General features: G+C 34.6%; 1 protein-coding gene across 1 annotated transcript in view; it reads left to right on the forward strand.

Annotated features, from left to right (window-relative positions):
* The first annotated feature begins 3,642 nt into the window (after nt 1–3,642).
* LOC149798397 (uncharacterized) overlaps nt 3,643–21,074 on the forward strand; it is a 34,408-nt gene continuing 16,976 nt past the window's right edge. The window contains exon 1 of the mRNA XM_089960591.1: nt 3,643–3,773. Within this exon, the coding sequence (XP_089816717.1) occupies nt 3,716–3,773 (58 nt within the window). The 5' untranslated portion in view covers nt 3,643–3,715. The remainder of the gene's footprint in view (nt 3,774–21,074) is intronic.

Below are 21,074 nucleotides of genomic sequence, written 5' to 3' on the forward strand. Positions count from 1 at the left end.
CGCGGACACACGGCGGCAAAACATTGAAGCTGAAATCCCGGCCACGACAGCGTCAGGGACAAAAAAACAAATTCTCGTGCTGAATGATATCGTGCTCGTTGATATCAGCGTCGTCGAGGACGCGCTACGTGCTGATAAATCCCCGTGGACGCTAGGATACGCAACGACAATACATTCCTCGCAGGGACTGACTATCACGGACACAATTGTTTGGATGGTTGATAATCGCATCGAATGGTCAAATCTAGTCTATCTTGCAGTGTCCCGAGTACGGAGGATAAATCAGCTTCGAAGAATTGTTATTGACGGAGTCAGTGACGGAGTCACCAACGACAACGACATCATCGATGCAAGCGTCATTGATAGAAAACTCTCGGGTTACCGCCAACAGGATAAAAAAAACAGCGGCGTTTTGATATTGATGCCGAATTAATAATTGCGTTACGACAACAACAGAATAATCACTGCGCGAGTTGTAATTGTGTAATGCGCTGGCGTTATTCGGATAAAGACGCTCGCCAATTTACCGTGGACAGGATCGATAACAGTCTCGGTCATGTCAAAAACAATGTGAGGTTGACCTGTCTTGAGTGCAATAGACGCAACGGCGCTAGTTAAGACCACGCGGGGGTAATTGAGTATCGTCAGGTATCACTTGTAGTTGCTCGCGTGTAAACCGCCGCTGTGGGGCAGTTGAATCCAGTCTATAGATCAGTGGTCTATCAGTTGATCGTGTTATCGTTGATATGTTATGTGTGGTAACACTCCAGATAGGATCAGTAGCTCTTTTTTTACCGCCTTCAAGCTCTCCTGGTTCATACAGATATCTAACAGTGACATCGCCGAGAATCGGCTTGGAAACGCTATCTATTTTTGATCTTCCGGGTATATACTTTTCTTTAATCGCGTCGCTGGGCTTCATGTTGATTGCTCGGGTAATCTCGTTATTTAACGCGGCAATTACGCCTGGCAACCTTTTGACCCATTCACGAGATCGTTTTTCTTGGATGAATTCCTTCGCGTATTGATATCCAAATAACCGTTCAGCAAGAGTCCGATTGAATCGTTCAACAATTGCCTGATCACGATGTAGCGCAGTATGACCTCGTCGTACCGCGACGCTATGATGTTTCAGCGTTGATAAAACAGCGCCGCGAAATTCACCACCAGGATCAACTTGTAATAGATTTGGCCAGCGCAGAGGGCCTCTTCGATAAATCCGCTCAAACGCATCGGCTACTTCAGTTGCTGACTTTGTTTTTAACGGCTCCGCTTGTTTGTATCGACTCGCAACATCAACTACGGTTAACGCGTATTTGTAACCGTTGTCATGCGGCAGAAATAGTATATCAGCCTGATGAACTTCATTAGGTACGTTGACATCAAAGCGCGAGAAGTTGATTTGTTTAGGCGGTGGTAGATAGATTTGCCATATAGCCTGTTTGGATAACCAATTAGCCGCAGTGGCCTTTTTCACTTTTGCAGCGCTTGCAAGCTTACCAATTGCGGCCTTCCCCTTCCAGTATCCTCTCGGAGAATAATAGATGGATTCCATGTTGTTATTATAAACGCTAGCGTTTTCAATTACCAGCGCGAGAAGCTCCGCTTCCAATCATTAATTTACCTTTCATAGCCGATTTTACCAACCATGAAGCCAATTTTTCTTTGAAGGATTTATCAGGAATAGCATTTAACGCGTGAATTAATTTTACGTCCGCGATATGACGCTGTTGCAGATCGCTACTTTTGTAGTAAGCAACATCATGAGCATGACACGCCTTATCGATAGCGTTTATTGGATACTCACCGGGTTTGGGCTGATTTTGATCATCGAGTCTGATATCTAATCGCGTTCCGGGGCCACAGTAGCTATATCCTGGGAGATGTTTTTCTCCTGGATACTTTGCCCACGGGGTTCCGTGGAGTTTTGATAACTTGGCTGCAATATCACCTCCTCGCTTTTTTTTAAAACATCCCCGGGTTTAATAGAAATAAATCTAAATTTCTTTATACCGCATTGTACACACTTACCAGTAAGTGCCGATCTATTATTTCTTGTTGTAACGGTTGTCATATCATTTGTGCCAGTACGCACTCTACACTTCACACAATATAGATCCATAATTTATGTATAGAGATATGAATATAATTGATTTTTCGGCGACTAAAACAAGAGAACCAGTTAAGCATGTTGCAGCGTTACCAAACTCGATCCGGATGATTATCATCGGACCATCTGGATCCGGCAAGACGCAATTGTTACTCAATTTAAAAATGAGATGGATGAAGTGGGATAAGTTGTATTTGGTTGCTCCTAGCGTAGATGATCAACGATGCTACGAGGTGTTGAAAGATTTCAACGAGAATGCATCAGCGATCGCTGAAAAAAATGTTATTGAGTTTATTACAGATATCAGTGATGCACCAGGTATCGATGATATTGATAGCGACGTTAACAATCTAGTCGTGTACGATGATGTTATGTTAGACAATCAAAAAAACCCAGCTAGGATATTTTCCAGAGGCAGGCATAAAAACACTGACGTGATATATGTCACTCAACGATACACTCAGATTCCAAAAGTAATCAGAGATAACTGTAATATTCTTGCTGTATTCAACGGCGTTGATACACACACGCTACGAAATATTTGGCAGACATGGTGCGGCGGTGACATGGACTTCAATGTTTTTCGAAACTTTTTTAGTCATGCTCAGTCGACCCCACATGGATTTGTAACGATAAATTTACATGATCCTCGGACACGATATCGTATCGGACTTGACCAAATATTCGGTTAAATTGTAAGTAGCCACTTAGCAACAGGGAGGGCGATGACATCGACGCGGTCGTCGCGCTTTTTTACCGGACGCTGACGACGCTGGGATCGGCGCGCAGAAAGTATTAATTAAACCAAATGACGATTGGACGATCCCCCGACGACCGCGTCGTTTTTTTTTTTTACCAGGCGCTGACGACACCGGATCCGCTGAGTGCAGAAAGTATTAATTAAGCCAAATGACGATTGAACAAAATGTCGGATTCGCCGTCCCTGCTGCTGCTTTAGGATACAAAACATATGATGTTGATTGTTCCAGGATTAATTTATTTAGATTGTTTGCTACAGTAAATTGCGAGCAATATCATATAAAATGCTAGCAATTTTAAAAACATTGTGTAAAATATCAGATATAATTTTTTAACAATATCTAGCAATTTTGTGTGGAATATATAAGTAAGCTTGGAAAAGGGGTGTATCTGGATGAAAACCCCTATCTTGTTTGACGACGGCAACGATTCAGTGGCATGTTCTCTACAGGTAAACGATTATGAAATAAATTTTGTTGTCTCAACAAAGTTTGTTTTCGAATTTGGTTAGACAAACTTGAGGGAGAGGGGGCATGGAGGCGGGAAGAATCATGTTGTCGTCCAATACAAAACATGTTTTTATTCCAGAAACCCTTTATTGCATACTGCTGCTTCCTGATTGAAATGCACAAGTTGGCGTTGCAGTTTACAAGTTGAACATATTTATAGTCACAAGGTACATATCCAAATAATACACGTAAAATATTGAAATACATTTTTACTTCCCTGTTAGCGGAGTTGATGGATCAAGTTGAGACGTACAAGATAGTGACTATCGTGACACATTTAACTTAGATACATGAAGAGAAATGTGAAACTGCACAGACAGTTAAATCGTGAGCAAGAATGAGCAACCAACTTCTATTTCAAATCGTATTTTCTGTTGTCCCTGATCATGGACTAGGTAAGTCAATGCCTCCATCTTTATCTCCCCTTTCTATTTGTCATACATGACCGAACTTGAAGTAACAAGTGGCTTGAATGTAAATACTTTGTATCGGAGTACAATATTATAAAAGGGGGATATTCGTTAAACAGTCTAGTTGTCGCATTATATAGGTATTGAATGTTGATGTTTGGTTTTGTTTGGTTTAACACCATTTTTCAAGACACGATAGGCTCTTCACATAGCGGCTTGTACAACACGTGGGGTCAGAACCATGTGAAACCATGGGAACAACCACTGATCTATTGGCAAGCTTTCTCACAATCACCACATTATTGCTAGGCTTCGTGATAAGATCTAAACTATATTATAACAACATGAACTAATCGATATTGCCAATTGTGATGAATAATATATTGTTCAACTTACCATTTGGAAAGTAAATTTAGCTAGTTTTCTAATTTCTAAAGTTGATCAACCTTTGCATACCTCTTGTGGTGGTGGTGGTGGTGAGACATTTCTATAATGATCTAGAATTTGATTAACATTGCCTGTTACTGGTTGAATATTCTTTAGTAAATATGCTTGAGTGAACAATTAGACATATTCATTTATATTGATAAAAGGTAAATAATGTGGTCTACTAATTAATATAAGCTCTAGTCTTCATGGAAAGTTTGGAACATAGCAAATTAGTACTACATCTTTATTTCATATTTTAATTCATGAAAAAGACCATGTTTACTATACTTGGTTTTTAATTCTTTCTCTCCAGACTTTGGACTAATATTATCGAGCTTAGTTGTTCTCGGTAGTTGCTCTGGATATAATAATGTTTGATAGGACTATATGACTTCACGTAATCCGTCATTTATATTAATATAATTTACACAAAAATGATTTGAATCATACCCATAGCGGTAGTCTAATTAGTAAACCATAATGTTTTATGTAAGGCAAACATATACACGTAGTATAGGTACTTGTGAGGCCATGTCCACACAAAGTGATCTCCCCTTGGTATTTACTTGAGGATATGGTCACCAGGAAGATCACAAAAGTGGAGTCAGACGCTCATAAACACATGTTACTGACTCACATTAAATACCTCTTCGCGTTTTTAACAAGAATATGTCTTCTTCCTTCTTAAAGTTACACTTTTATTAATTTTTCTTTCCTTTCGCTGCTCCTTTATCTTTTTTCCCCTTTCTATTGTTGTCTGTTTCTACCTACTCCGCTCTCTATTCTTGTTCTTTTCGAAACCAGATCTAGCTGTTCCTCTTTTCGCTTGTGCTCTACTCCTGCCTCTGCCTTGACCTCTAGCGTCTCCATGCACAAAACAAAAGGGTTTCCATATAACGCGTTTAGTCTACAAAATTATACAGGTAAGGCGCCTTTGCATTACTTTAACTTTCATTTTTAAACATATACTTATATATATATATTATATTGCTTTATATTTTGATGTTCATGGAATTCTGTCCGTTCGGAAATAATAATAATAATAATAATAATAATAATAATAATAATAATAATGATAATAATAATAATAATAATACTTATTATTATTAGTATTCTATATGCCAAGACATACAGTTCGTTGATTTCACATATATTAATCATTTCTCAGATAAAGATTGACTGAAAATAAACGATAATAACAATAACAAAATTTCTATGAAAAGCTCAGTGCAATGTAGATGGTCTTAAACCGAGGTCTTGTATGACTAAATGGGAGACGCTCAGCCCAAAAATATGGATTATAAACTAAGCAAAATGACGATCCAGCAATTTAATTTAAAGGTAATTTACACATATTTCGTTTTTACAGTAGATCAAAGCTATTATTCTGCTCTAAATAACATTACTACCGGCCATAAAATTGTTTTTATCCTTCACCTCTATCTCTCTTTCTCCTTCCCGTTGATCGATATGACTGTAACTTTAACTTTAACCATCATCCATAGATCCAGACATCATCGTATGACAAAGGCGAGAAAGTATCTTGCTACGATGGTACAGAAGAGAGAGACAGAGAGAGATATCGTATTGATATATTGATATAACTGAGTACCAGCTAGCAGAGAGAGAGAGAGAGAGAGAGAGAGAGAGAGAGAGACAGAGAGAGAGAGAGAGAGAGAGAGAGAGAGAGGGAGAAATTGAACTGATATACTGATATATTGACGTATACCAGCCATCAGAGAGAGAGAGAGAGAGAGAGACAGAGAGAGAGAGAGAGAAGCTGTTTGTAGCTTACGGGAGTATTACCATAATGACATTTTTGTCATTGTCAATCCCATATTTCTCTGTTGGTCGATTAGTCTTCTGCCTGACAAACCAACACAGCAGGAGAACATGGGCGGGGTCGGCCTTCGGACGTTTCCATGTTTATAATAATCGGTATTTGAACCTTATTATGGGTTTACGAAAAAAATACAAAACATCAACAACAATATAAACAACAACAACGCTAGGATGATATGGGTTACCATATGTTTTCCTCGTATCCAATAAATGTACCGTATGGTGTCGATGCGTTATTGCAAGTTTGTATCTTTGATGTTATGAACCATGGAAATAAATCCCAAGGAAAGTGTACATGTACCATTTAGACAAATCGTGTACTTGTAGGTTACTTAGTGCAAGTTAAGTTTCAAGCGTTTCATGAAGCCTATATGCCCATATTGTTTCTTTCATTCACACCAGATATATGTGTATTGTCTATCTTATGCACGAGACAGTGAGAGAGAGATAGTTAGGTGTAGAAAAGGGAAAGCAGAAAGGACAGCGATTAAATTGTGTACAATATGAAATTCCTTAAAAAATTGTTTACTTCAACTCTGACTGATTTCTTAATGAAGGCCAGGAAGTAGGTCAGATTTATATACAACGTTTCCTTTATTAGTTGTGTATCAAAAAAAGTCAGGTCAAACTGAATTTCTGGACAATATCAAATGCGATAAATAATGTTATTTTACATGAGCATGTAATGGAATAAATACTATTAAAACTAACAAGCAAACAACTAAATTAACTCATAAATGAAATCAAATATTCAGAACAATGTTTCAATTGTGAAACTTTATGGGTATTTGTAAAGGATGTTGTTAAAGCCCGTTAAAGGTACATGTCTTATTAGGTAGCCGTTTGTGAACTGATTACATAAAATGAAATAATTAGTTTTGAAATCGTTGTTAGATTGTGAACCAATTGTCATATTAAGCAACATTTTCAAAGAAGTATGTGGGCACTTGCGATTCAAGAATTAGGTGATCCAAATAAAAACGTTTTGATAATCGTCTTGTTTCCTACCCCATGCGTTTGTAGCTAAACTGTTCTATATATTACACAACTTTGACATTATTTTAGGAATCCGGTTAAATGTAGCCGTTCCAATATGGCTTATTCAATGATTTCCGAGTTGTCTGTTCAAAGTATATCTCTCGTTTAGCCTTTGTGAAGTAATCATTTTAGTTCTATTTATACCCTTAGACTCACGATGCTTTTTGTCTTTTCCATCTTTAATTTATTATCAAAGAAATGTGGAAGATCATGGTAATATAAATTACTATTGGGAATACATTTTACTTTTGTAAACGTTCTACATGTTTCTTTGAGCAGTGATTTTCAATTGGAAATTTAAAACTTAACATGTGGTGTTCTATTAAAGAAAAATGTGGGCTTCCTGAAAATGTTTGCCAGAAGACGCACTGTAGAATGCATACAAACTGGGGAAGTTTAAGTATAGAATGCAGCGAGGGCATACAAAATTGCAATTAAACCAGGGACCACACAAAACATATTTATTGGTTACTGCATTTGTATGGGAAAATATGAACGTGATTTTCGAATGAAAATACTGAACGTCCTTGGGAGTGAAGTATATCCATCCAGCAAAACAAGTTCATATTTTTTTCATATAAATACAGTAACATTTTTAGTATATGCTAATTTTCTTATTCAACTAATTCTTAATTATATTAACACAATTCACTACGCGAAACAAAGTAACTGAATGTATGCCGTATTCCAAACCAAATACCCAAGCGTAAATTCATTATTACACAACAGCAACATTATTACTGCGCACATAAATCCGCCCAGATAAATTTGAAATTAAACGTGCATTCGTCATTTCTTTCGAAATGAAAATGGCGTGTCTAGTTACAATTGAAATCTGGAGTGATACTCTGAATGAATGCGCATTGCATCAACTTTTCCATTTGATCTGGAATGAATAGTTTTTGGTATGTTTTTCGATTCTAGGAAAATTTGTGATTATAGACTGGATTAAATGTGAAAATTCCACATGAAATACATGGGATTGAAAAAGCGAGGGAGAAGCGTGTTGACATCTGCAAACATGTTTTTGTTCTGTCATTCAATGTTTGAAATAATAATGTGGGGAAAAGATGAAGTCTTTCATTTGTAATTATCAAAAAGACAACATGGAATTTAATACTTCTTTCATTTTGAGTGCATTAAGGAGGATGTAGTTGCACTTATATTCGAAATTACAGTACAATTTCGAAATGTGTAATCAAGATTGCGAACCTATGACTTGGCTCATGTAATTCCGGTTTGCATAACTAAGAAAGTATATTTTGAGGAAATTCAGGATCCAAGACTGTAATTACATATTTTGCCATTATTATCACCAGCTAAAGAATACAGTATATAACTTGTCACTTATATTTTATTTGTAAGGACTCTATCTTGAATTTGTTGTATAGCTATCCTAAATCCGAAATATTGTATCAACAAAGTTAACGCGGAATTTGCAAAAGCAGCTGGTATGTGGCAGTCCACGAAACATCTGCTTTAGTTCATTCAGAAACAAATTTAAACAACCACAACTCATAGCGCCTACTACGCGAGTGTATATGGCTTGTTTACAAATCAAAGTGCTGACGCTTGCGTCGATTGTTTGTTTACAATAGAAAGTAGCTCCTTTATGCACTTGAATGCAATATGTGTATTTGAAAGCGAGTTCAGTATCGGGTAATATTGAATAATTCTGACAATGTAAAGTTAACGGAGAAAAAAATGAGCATATAATAATAGAAAAGAGACAATTGCCACAACGATGGAACTTTCAGAATACTTACTAGAAAAACCATTAATATTAATGTGGCAAATGCTTGTTGCAGACACTATTGCCTTCTCTACAACGGTTATAACAATCCCAAAATGTAAAACGCGTGAGTAAAACTGTAACATTTATGATATAATTCATTGTTCTTCTTGTGGTTTGTCCCTTCTTGAACAATACAAGTTATTTGATAATCTGTCAAAACAGGTCGATCGATCGATCGATCGAGAGTATGAGAAAGAGAGAAGTTAAAACATGGAAGTTGGCTAACATCATCATTGAGATAATTTTAAAAGTTACCGGAACGAACGAGATTTTATAAACTGATAATGGATTTAATAAATGTTATACTAGAAGCTCGATTTATTGAAATTGTTATTGTATCCTAAGATGTTACTCATTTTTGTAAGTTTGTCCATTAATAACAAAACGATACTGTTGCCACCAAAACCATAATCCAGTTTCAAGATTTAATATGTTAGTATTGAATCTTTTCCCCGATTTTCTCGTATGCAATATAATCTTTCTGTCCTTAAATTAAAAATTCCGTTAATATGTTAACGGTGTATTGTACTGCGATGATATTCTCTGTAATAAATATTATGGTTGAAATGTGTGCTACAAAAATGCATACTACATAAGTCATAATTAACTGATTTAACCTTGCATTACTTTCATCCTATTGTGTTGCAAACCTATGTTCTGCCAGTAGGTTCACGTGTCTCAAATGCCTCATTCATACAGGTATATGTTAATGTCACCTTCCACTATCGCCAACCAAAACAATTAATGAGTTTTGTTCCAGGCAAATTATTCATTTTGTATTCAATCAAATAATATAGTATATGGCTTACAACATTTACTACCACCATCATCTTATATTTAATCATTTCCCTTAATGACTCTTGAGTGAAACTCGGGGTTACAAATCAATTTTGTTTTCCACATCAATGTTGTTATTGTAAAACTTTACCAGTTTTACTAGAATTAGACAACGTCTACAAGCATTATCATTTTGCAAATGGATAAAAGTTATTTTAAAAAAATAAACATGAAACTTGTAATTTAATATAAATAACCCTGATACACTTTAACCTGTTTAATTCGAGTAGGAAGTACCACGGCCTTATCATGCTATCCAGAATTCCCGTTATGCGAATATCACACTTCACACTGTGCTCTGTTGCCGTGTACAATTCCAGCATTTAATAGCTTGTAAGTGAAATAATAGGTTTCAGTGACATGAAAATATGTCCCTTTAACTAGAGGATATACTACATGTAGATTATGTACTTGTTCTCTTTGACCATTTGCTTTCACTCTGAAGTCTAATATTATTGTTTAGAATCGTAATGTGAATTCGGTTGTTTTAAAGCTCGCTGATTGGGTCTATATCTACTATTTATTGCGTATTCACATATATTATTTCCACTATTTCCCTATATAATTTTAAAATGTATCATCCCTATAAGTTGTGGTTTTGTGATTCGATCGTAATTTCAAATAAGTAGTACAATAATCGATGCTTTTGCTTGCCATGTGCATCGAGCTTATGAATCATATGACAAAGCATCTCGCCAATTTTATCTATCACTTAGAATTCGCCTCTTTTATCAATGATGGGATTTATGATATTAGATTCTACATCAATTAAAAAGTAACGCTCCTGTTGCCTAGTGGTTAGAGCGTCCGCCTATGATGTGAGAAGTCGTGCGTTCTTTCCCCGGCTGAGTCATATCAAAGACTTAAAAATATTACTAACAGCTACCTCTACTGATGCTCAGGATTAGGAGGTTAGTGTTAGACTTGTCGGCGTGGTGTCATGATATTGTATCTGGGTGGGAGATTTGTTAAAGCTACATTACAAATCGAAATAGCTCTCTCTTTCTCTATCTCTCTTTCTCTAACACACACACACACACACACACACACACACACACACACACACACACACATAACCTTTAAAATATATCACCATGATTGTAGACATCAACATATTTTCCCAAGATCTTACATATGCCAAATCCTTTCATTTTGTACGGAGAGATTGTGACATCAAAACTACTTTTCATGAATGGCGGCTCTAAAACAAATATTTTACCGAGTAGAACTTTAAAAATAAAAATATTATTTTAGGGAAATTGATGTTAATTATATTTCTAACAAATAAAGATGATGAACAATTTACACTAAATACAGCTGCATGTTCGCATTCATTACTCAATACATTACTAGTGTATAATTTAGGCTTCGGTTTTTATTCCGAACCCATTTGAACATATTTGTTCTTCCCGTCTCGTCCCTAGAGCATTGTGAATTTTAGGAGCATATTCAAATAGTACTCTTTTGATATCTCTTGAAACAGTTGCCATCTAGAGTATATTTTATATCAACAATGTGTGACGTTAATTACGAAGTGACTTCGTGGTATTAAATGAGTATGGAAAGAAGACTTTAAATCACACTATATGCATAAAACCAGTGTCAACTGTATAAATTGTGCCAAATTGATCATGATACTGAGCAAGAACCCAATGCAGTACGAGTGCTTTAAAACACTATTTTGGCACACAAATAGTAAGAAAAGCATATTGAGGCCTAGAGCAATCGCATACCCGTCAGAGACGTAACATTTTACTAATCAGTTATAATAATAAATTCGAGAAAATAATGCTACTGAAGGTTTTGTTAGGGAAAAATGAGTGTCACAGTCAATACGGCAAGATGACATGAAAGAGTAATGTCCGCTGGCTAAATGGACTGTCACACAACAGCTGCTTTGAAATTTCCCCCCTTTCAATATTTCAATATAACAGCGACTGAGATATACACTATATAATAGAGGTCATATTTTGGGCCCCCTCAAACAGTGAGCATTACAGTAAGAAGGCGTGAACGTATGCTTTCATTAGCTGGTATGTATGTACATTTATGCACAGTGAATGTCCTCAAAATGTATTTTCTTTGTTCTGCAAACCATTTATTCCATACCAATGCAAAAAAAATAATATCTGTCAATGCGCATTCGTTTGAAATATGACTCTAAATTACAATTTTAAGTAGACCAAACGAGATTTTTAAAGAAACTAACGTCGGACGCACAACGAAGTTCAATGTCGCTGGACGTTGCTATGTGCGCATTAATATTGTTATTGTGTATTGATGAATCTACGATTGTGTATTTATTTTAAAATAAAGCATAAAGCATAAATTCAATGTCTTTTGCCAGTTGTGTTTTCCATTATTATTAAGCCTTAGGTAGGAAAGTGTAATGAGTATATCATGAAAAGGTTACTGCATCTGTATGGGAATATGTGAACTCGTTCTTGGCACTAATACTGCGTTCCATGCTTAAACGGTATTACTCAGAAAACACTCCTTCATACATTTCGTTTGGTTAGCACATTTATTATTCCTGTTTCATATCAGGGTTTAGGAATATATGATCAGCTTTTAAGTTTTGTTAAGATAGAATTTGAGAATAATTATTTATTCAAATTAATAATTGGAATTACAAAGTGCTGATTTAAATTATGGACTTAACGACTACATTTTCATTATCAAGAACACATTCAAAGATATTCTGGATTATATAAATTGTGGTACACCAAGACACTCAAGATTCTTGGTTCATCATCAAATATAAAACTATCATAATTCATTTTGAACATTCTATAATTTGGACCACCTAAAGAACATTCAAAATTTGTTGAGATTTAGTTCACAATACTGTAAGTGTCTTTTGAATGTCTACTTACTAAGAAGATAAATGAATAATTTGTTACAGTGTATGTAAATTGTTGGTTCTAATTCCTTACTGTTACTTATTTCAGTATTTAGGATCGTAAGAGAATTGGGTTCTCGTCGAGGATATGAATTTCTTTAAAACATTCCGTAGACCTTAAAATGTCTTCAAAATTTGTACAAACTTTATATTTAAATTTTCATCGTGCTTAGTAAATGTTTATTTTAATCTGGTAAATCTTTAGTGAAACAAAGAAGCATTCACAATATCATCTAATGTAGAGAAACAAATTGTTTGAAGACTGACCAAGAAGCGGTTAAAGTCTATGAAAACGGATGAATTCATTCATCGTGTCAGACATTATGATCTTTATGAAGCGAACATATCTTTAACAGAGCAAGATACAAATAATATTTTGCTTTAGGTTTTGGTGGGAAAAGTAGCAGCGGATGTCAGAAACTTTGGTATGAGGGAGATAAACAAGACGATGCAAAAGCAGAGAGAGTAGGAGAGAAATGCAAATGCACAGAGAGAGTAATAATAATAATAAGAAGAAGAAACGGAAATGGAATCTATATTAAAATGAAATTAAATGTAGATTAAAATGATTAGATGTGGTACGTAAACCACGCACCACCCATCTTTCAACACGAGTTCAGTTTTTGATTTTACCTGAAATAGTAGGTTAGTACCTCCTTTTCAGGAAATGAAGTTGATAAATACTTTCTCCGGTTTATGAAAATTACAGAACATTTGAATGGCAAAGACTGCTTTGGACTTCATTATCACAAAATGTATATTTATTGGAAAAGCTTGTGAAGTCTACAGTTCACTTGCGATATAAGATAGCCCTGATTACGATTTGGTCATGAAATATGTCTTGAAGGCTTATGGCGTGGTACCTGACGCATTTCGACAATGGGTTAAGAATTGCATAATATAAAACCGAACAACCGTATATTGAATTTTCATGGGGAAAAAAGAACAACTATTTCAATGGTGGTGCTAAGCCTAGATGGCTGATAAAGATTATGATGACTACATACATATCATATTAGATGAAGATCTTCAAAATTACGTTTATAATAATTCAAGACATATCGTGATGATAAAAAGGTAGAAACGTTGATAAATGCTTGCTATTACTACTGTTGAAAATTCTTGGACTCACAAAGTTCGATTTGTCTATACTTTTTTAATCATCAGTATTTTGGCATTAGCAATAACTTGAGTCCCATACGAATACTTACATATTTTAATCTTGCACAACTTTGAGAAATCATACATCTGATAAGACTGGATCACAGATCCATAGCCCTTCATTTGAGCACGTATTGCAGTTAAGAAGGACAGCTCATTTATTTCGACATCAGATTGAAACTTAAACAACATAATAAAGACAAAGTTATTTCAAATACTTTAAAGAGGTTAATGTCGAATTCTTATATTGAAAGCAATATAATGGTAGGGTCAAATAAACCCAAGTGTGCGTCTACTCTAGAAACGTATGTAACATTCATGTTGAAAGCTATTATAGACTTATTGGTAAGTATGCCAAGCATATCCCTTATCAAATATTAAGGGACAAGAGCTCCTGAGAGTCTTTTGTTATCAGATACTTTCGCGGCTTTGTTTATGTTCATCTAAATTGTGGCAATTTGGTATTATACTTAGTCTAAGGACCAATTATTGTCAGGTCAAAGCCTTCTTTACCTATTAAGGTATTCTTTTATTATTAACAATGACCTAGCTAAAGACTAAGTCGCGGTAAATCCACCTTAACTGAAAAGCATTGTTCGGAACGTTGATCGTTCTGTTTTGCAATCCGTGATTTCTATTCTGGTTGTGAACTTATCAAAGCTTTGGCCTAAAACACGCACGAGAAAGCCATTGATTGCACAATTATTTCTTTAGGTAACACAAGCATGGGCCAGTCTTTTGCAAGAATTCATCAATCATTAAATATTTATCAGTTACCATCATTTCGTACTCTCTCTCTGTCTCAATCTCGCTCTCAAGCAGGGTGGAAAAAGACATTCAGTCATTGTGAAATTAAAAGAAGATCCTGGGATCTTCTTTTCATTTCAGATGGCTATTTGGAAAAATGAAACCAAAGAAGTGTCAGTTCGATATTTAGTGAATAATATGGCCCTTAGGAGGAATCGGAGACCACCTGATGTATCTGCTCGTAACGAGTGGTATGTGAGTTAATTAATTGTTATTCCCAGGTCATATCCAGAGGACGTTCTTAGTCTAGCCCACTAAACTCCTTAGGCTGGTTATTTAGGAGCCATTACGATTTAGAACAAGATTTGTGAATCCTTTTTGCTGGACGAAAAGTTGAAAGTTATGTTTGCCAATCTTCTTACACTTATAAAATGGTTAGAAAAATTTAATCTTGCATTTGACGGAACATTTAGCAGAATACGGTAGACTGTGACTGTCCCTTACCAAAAACCAAGTCAGGCAAGCAGTAATTGTTGATTGCAATGTATGCATCCACAATACGCGCAGAGGCAATTCCTTTGGGAAATATTAAAACTAAAACCATAGTAACGGCTTTCTCCAAAATTTGTTTATTCTGATAAAGTCTGGATTTTGCTTATAAGTTATTCCTGAATTAGGCATCCACGAATTAAATCTTTAGTCTGAAAGTCATGGCCTATGGAAATCTTTTCATACAATTTTTACGAATATGATTCGGTCATGTTCCTTGAAATATGCAATTATTGTGATAGGAGTATCTATTTCCGGTTGTTTGCTGTTGGAAATCTGTTTCGGAATCACTGCTTCAATATTTTTAAACTAAATTTTTGACATGCTGTCCGTGGAACGTTGCATGTAATAAAAATATATTTTGTTCAAATGAAGGATCCAAAACTATTCTTTTATCTATGTCTCCGATTTCAATTATACGTTGTAGACTTTTGTGCAGTAGCAAGAACTAATCTTTATCCTCTCACGCAGGTATGAAATTGATGTATAACAGATATTTAAAAAAATATGTTTTCAGATTGGCGATAGAGTTCTACATCTCTTGCGCATATGCCAAAATCCTCTACGGGCTAAGTATTATGGTCTGGACACAATTAAAATGAAATGAAATGACTTCATTTATGCCCTCAAAACATACCAAAGATGCAAATAGGAACAACCTTTCATATACTTTTGTAAAAGAGAGTTTAGGTAGAGATAGTCCAGTTAAGAATTAAATCAATTCATATGTACCTGTCCCACATAGTGAGTATTTTAATCATGGAATGCAAGTTTTAACAATTACGGTTTAATCAATCTTCGGATGTAGACATATTAAACAATCTGCACCAGAAACGTCTCAACTGTGCAATCGCAAGAAATGAGTGAACTAAAACATCTATTATGTAAATATGTTCACTTGTTTTCAGATTTTCAAACACTAACAAATATAATCCATCAGGTTTGAGACAAGAAAGCATTATTTTCTGGATTATGATTTTTTAGAACCAAATCAAACCGAAATGAGTGTTTACTATAAGTCAACAGTGTCGACTTAGATCCAAACGAATTCATAACCAATGCGAAGAAGAGATATTTGCATGTACAAAACTGCACAATGCAACATATTGCATAAGGTTGACCTTTCAAAGAATTTTCGGCAAATGCCAGTTATGGAAAGAGAAAAGAAATGTCGGTATTTGCAACTCCATATGGGTTTTATTAGTATAGATGATGTCCCTTGCAGTGAAAAAAAAGTTCACTGGAAACATTATCACTTTTAATGAATACCAAAGATTTGCTTTCGATAATTGTGATGTGTACTTTGATGACGTTATCATCTACAACAATTTCTGGAGATATCACAAATATATCATTTGGAAATTCTATAATAAACTCAATGATGCAAATCTAACAATTTCGGTTTAAGAGCGTTGCTGTGTGTGTGTTACAATTTAGGACATATCGTCGGACAATATCATATTGAACCTGTATAGTTAAGACTATATTTGAATACTCAGTGCCTGTTTGCAAACGAGCAACTGATGCGAGTTTTGCTTACCTGGGTTTTGTCATGTTATTTTATAGACAATATTTGTATTAAAATTTAATTTCAAGGGTTAACAATGCTTAAGACTAGTAGCATTTTTCCATATTTTGGTAAAATACTATTTGGACCTAACTCAAGTGGTATGTATTTATAGAGGTATGCTAAGCAAATCTTTCACTCCTGTTAAATACCAGCATTGGGGAACTTATAATAAGAGTTTATTGTGTTGAGTTCAGTTATACATTTAGAGGAATTATTTATTTCAATTATTGATTGCATTCGCAAAACTCTCATTGAGTGTTGGATTAAAACACTACTTTATTTATTCATGCTTTAGTGATCACCAACATAATCTATCTATCTATATCTCTATATATCTATCTATCTATGCACCTATTAATCTATACAAATATTCTTTTTCCGAGCGATGAAAAAACTATTTTGCTACAGCGTAGGAATACGTAGAGGCCGACATCGGCTGGTCTGCATTGCTCAAGTGGTCATTTACTCTTTTGCTTTGGATTTTGATATTTTTTGGTGTGTAATGGACATATAAATAACTTTAAGCTGCAGTCTCAGAAGAGTAAAAGTGTTTTATTATGCAAATTCACAGCAAACTTGTACCTATAGGATAACCGTTTTCTTCCGCTACGTAATGAATACAAATGCATGTTTAATAGACATAGTTATTTAATGGATTCAGGTATATAGAAAACCACTATATTTATAGTATGTATCAAACTCACAATCTTTGTGTTTTCGTACACATTTTTATGTTTTCTTTACAAGAAATTATTTATGTATTTACCTCTGAGATTGACAATGTAAAAGATTTTTAAATAATAAACAAAACCTAGTTTTATCTCTTTGTAAATAGTAACTATATTTTTTATGAATTATTGGGATATCCTTTAACATGTAAATATTGTAAACGATAATGTTTTGTTTAGGTTTATTTTCTCTACGTGAAAAGTTGTAGTAATTTAAAAGTAAACAAAAATACATCAACCTGCTTTCAGTCTCAGTGCTAGTTGCAATGGCTCATTAATTTTCCTTAATTTTATTCAAAACAGAAGGAACGTTCACTGTCTTGAGAAATCTACGTTGTTGTAGCAATTATTTATAAGTTGTATCCTCGGATATACTCAACGAATTAGAATCACTGGAATTATGAACGAACAATTAAAAGTTGCTGCATTTAATACATCTTTACAAATAATTCCTTATCCGTAGGCGTTATTTGAAACTCTGAGGTTTAAAGATCCTCTAAATTTTGTGCGAAGCTTAGATGACATACATTATTTGGTGTCTCGTCTCTGTGTTGTCCCCAGTGTTGTAGCTGGGAATGGGATCAATTGTTGCTCGGTTCAATATCTTACGTGTTTCTGTCGTTCAATCAAAGCTATTGCATAATTATTCATACTGACACTATTTACGTTTTCATATTCAGATAACTGAATAATTGCATTAGGATCAACACCTTCATTTAAGAGTATTGTTTATACAGGAGTTTACGCACATGTTTTCAATTACTGAGTTCAATTTATACACGCTGCCAGACAGGTATTTGCGCAATAAACCGTCAGCAGTTCCGTTGTCACAAATTGCAAGTTAATAAAGTGATTTAGAGATGATCATCGGTGATTACCTCTGACTAGCATCGATTTTACAGACTAGAACTTCGCATCGTTTTTTTTCAGTCATATCGCTACGATGACTACAGACAGGTAGCATCATGTCCCATCCACTTACATTATTCTGGCATCGGTCCAACCAGTCCTAACACTAACCTCTTAATGCTGAGCACCTAGTGAGGCAGCTGCTAATATGATTTTTATAAGTCTTTGGTATTACTCAACCGGAGTCCAAACCCGCGACCTTCAACATCAGGAACGGACGTTCTAACAACTATGCCATTGTTCCCTCCAACATTCTTTTATATGTTATACATATAGTTCTATTGAACTCATTTTATTTTAGGACGTTTATATTTTTATTCTTTATGTCATGTACATCTATAAATTTGTAATTACTTTTTCTCCAGGTACATGATTGAATCTAATTTTTGTGATTAATATTCATGGCTGTAATGTAAAAAGAACATGTTTTGTAATAAATGTGTTCGTGACATGACTCTGTTTTAAATACGAAAATTTCCACTACCGTGAATTGATGTCTGCATTGACACGATTGGAAATGCAAAATATGTCACTACGTTTGATCATTAAAAAGTTTCTGGCTGAATCCATTTTCGGATATAACAAAAGAAAGTTCGGATTTTGCAACTCAGATGGACTCTATCAATACAAAGTGATGTCATTTGGTATAAAGAATTATCCCTGTACATTCCAGCGATTATTGAACATATTAACATCGGGTTTAAATGGCCGCGACGCATGCATTTGACAAAGTCATTACTTACAGCGATTCTTGGAAGGATCAAACGGAAACTATCTGGAAATTTTGTTCGCGTGAGCGAGACAAATTTGACAAATAATCGAAGTAAAAGTGAATTTTGCAGAGATTGTGTCAAATTGTGGGACATGAACAAGTTAAGCTCACATTTCTCCAGCATTGCTGATGTCCTGACCAATTTATTAACTAAGAAGATCAAGTTTTTTTTTGGTCTGACAAATCACAGGAGACATACGATAAATTAAAGTCCATACTGAATAGCGTACCAGTTCTTTCTGCTCCAAATTTCAACCAAGTATTTAAAGTATCTGTTGATGCGAGTGATGTTGGTGTTGGTGGCCTATAAATTAAGGAAGATAGATATGGCGTGGATTATTTAGTGTGCTTTTCTCTAAAAAGTTGAATAAGTACCAAATACAAGTTATTCCACTATCGGGAAGGAGTGTTTTGCTTTAAGTTTTTCTTAACAACACTTTGAAGCGTATATTAGTGTTACTCATTCGCCGATTATTGTATTCAGTGATCACAGCCCCCTTATTTTCATCAATACATTGAAGAAAGGAAAGAACAGACGTTGTTGCGATGGAGTTTGATATTGCAAGAATATAACATCAATATTCGGCATATCAAGGGAAAATACAATTTAATCGCAGGTGTACCTTTTTATTCTTTTAGGACTTTCACATACCTTTATAAGGACAAATTTGAATTTACTTGATTATGCTGTAAGTTCCTCTCCAATGTTTCATTTATACTTTATTAATTTAATTGTTTGTTAAGTTTTACAACACCTGTTGGATTTGCTTCTTTTCTGTTTTTTTTTCAGTTTTTGACCATAGACTTGTAACTTTTGAATTCAGTAGCTTGCTTTTGGTACGGTAAAAGTACATGTATAATAAGTGTAGAATTTCATTCATGAATCAAGTCTCATTAACCAGATCAACTCAACAAATTATTCGGTTCAGTAAGCCATGCACTAGTGTAGGTGATATTAGTAGTGCATTTGTTCTTATGATATGAGGCACCCCTAAGTTGTTGACTGTCGAAATACCTTGAAACGGTACTCATTGATTCAAATATTATTCCACAGTTTAATTATTTAAATGCGCGAGAATCTTTACAGTGATTCGGATTTCTTGTTTCTGTCAGAGCTTAGAGACTAAATGAGATAATTAAAGCACTATATTTGCATTCTTCATTTCATATGAAAATTGTGTCCTGACAGGAAATGGTAATTTATTTATATGTCTATAGGCTTACATATTGGAACACATATATTCTTAAAAAGGCCATACCTTGAAAATTATTCGAAATTAAAAAATTTAGTCGGCCTTTAGAGATATTTTGCAAAGCAGTAGGAAATATTTTTGGGAATTCATTCTTGTAAAATAATTAAAAAAAAATTCTTAAGCTATTATCTTTACAAATACAAAATAAAATGGTTTTATATATGATTGAATTTGGATATGTATGTAATTTCCTTTGTGCATTATTTAAGACAAAGTGCACTCAAACAGTGCTTGTGATTGATATGTTTGAAAACGGCATATGCAGCAAAACAACATAATTTAGACAGGTATATGCAATTAAATCATATAATGATATATCTAATCAATTTATATTTTTATATTTTTCACTGCACTAATACAATTCGTTTGAGAAAGTTATATAGTTAATGAGATTTACCATATCTTCTTAACTGTCGTCGATTACGTCCCTTAAATTAATTTTAAACATTTAAAATGACTAAGAAAGGAACTTGAATGAAGTAGTAACCTCTTTTTGTGTTCGGACAATACCTCTTTTTCCATGTATTATGCCATGATTGCCGAATAAACATGACACAAGCTATATTGACTCTAAATTTTAATTAAATGAAGACGGTGATGTTACTATTTGTGAAATGGAATTTCAAATATATCTTGTAATCCGAGTTATGAAAATGGATGAGAGTTTAATATTTCATTGGGTATTTCGCATTTTATTCTGTAATTCATTATTGATCGTTATGCTTTTTCTTGAACATAGAGATAGTATGCCAAC

This window comes from Sinohyriopsis cumingii, chromosome 6 (assembly GCF_028554795.1).
Source record: "Sinohyriopsis cumingii isolate HCF-2022 chromosome 6, ASM2855479v2, whole genome shotgun sequence".
In the NCBI taxonomy this organism is placed as follows: domain Eukaryota; kingdom Metazoa; phylum Mollusca; class Bivalvia; order Unionida; family Unionidae; genus Sinohyriopsis; species Sinohyriopsis cumingii.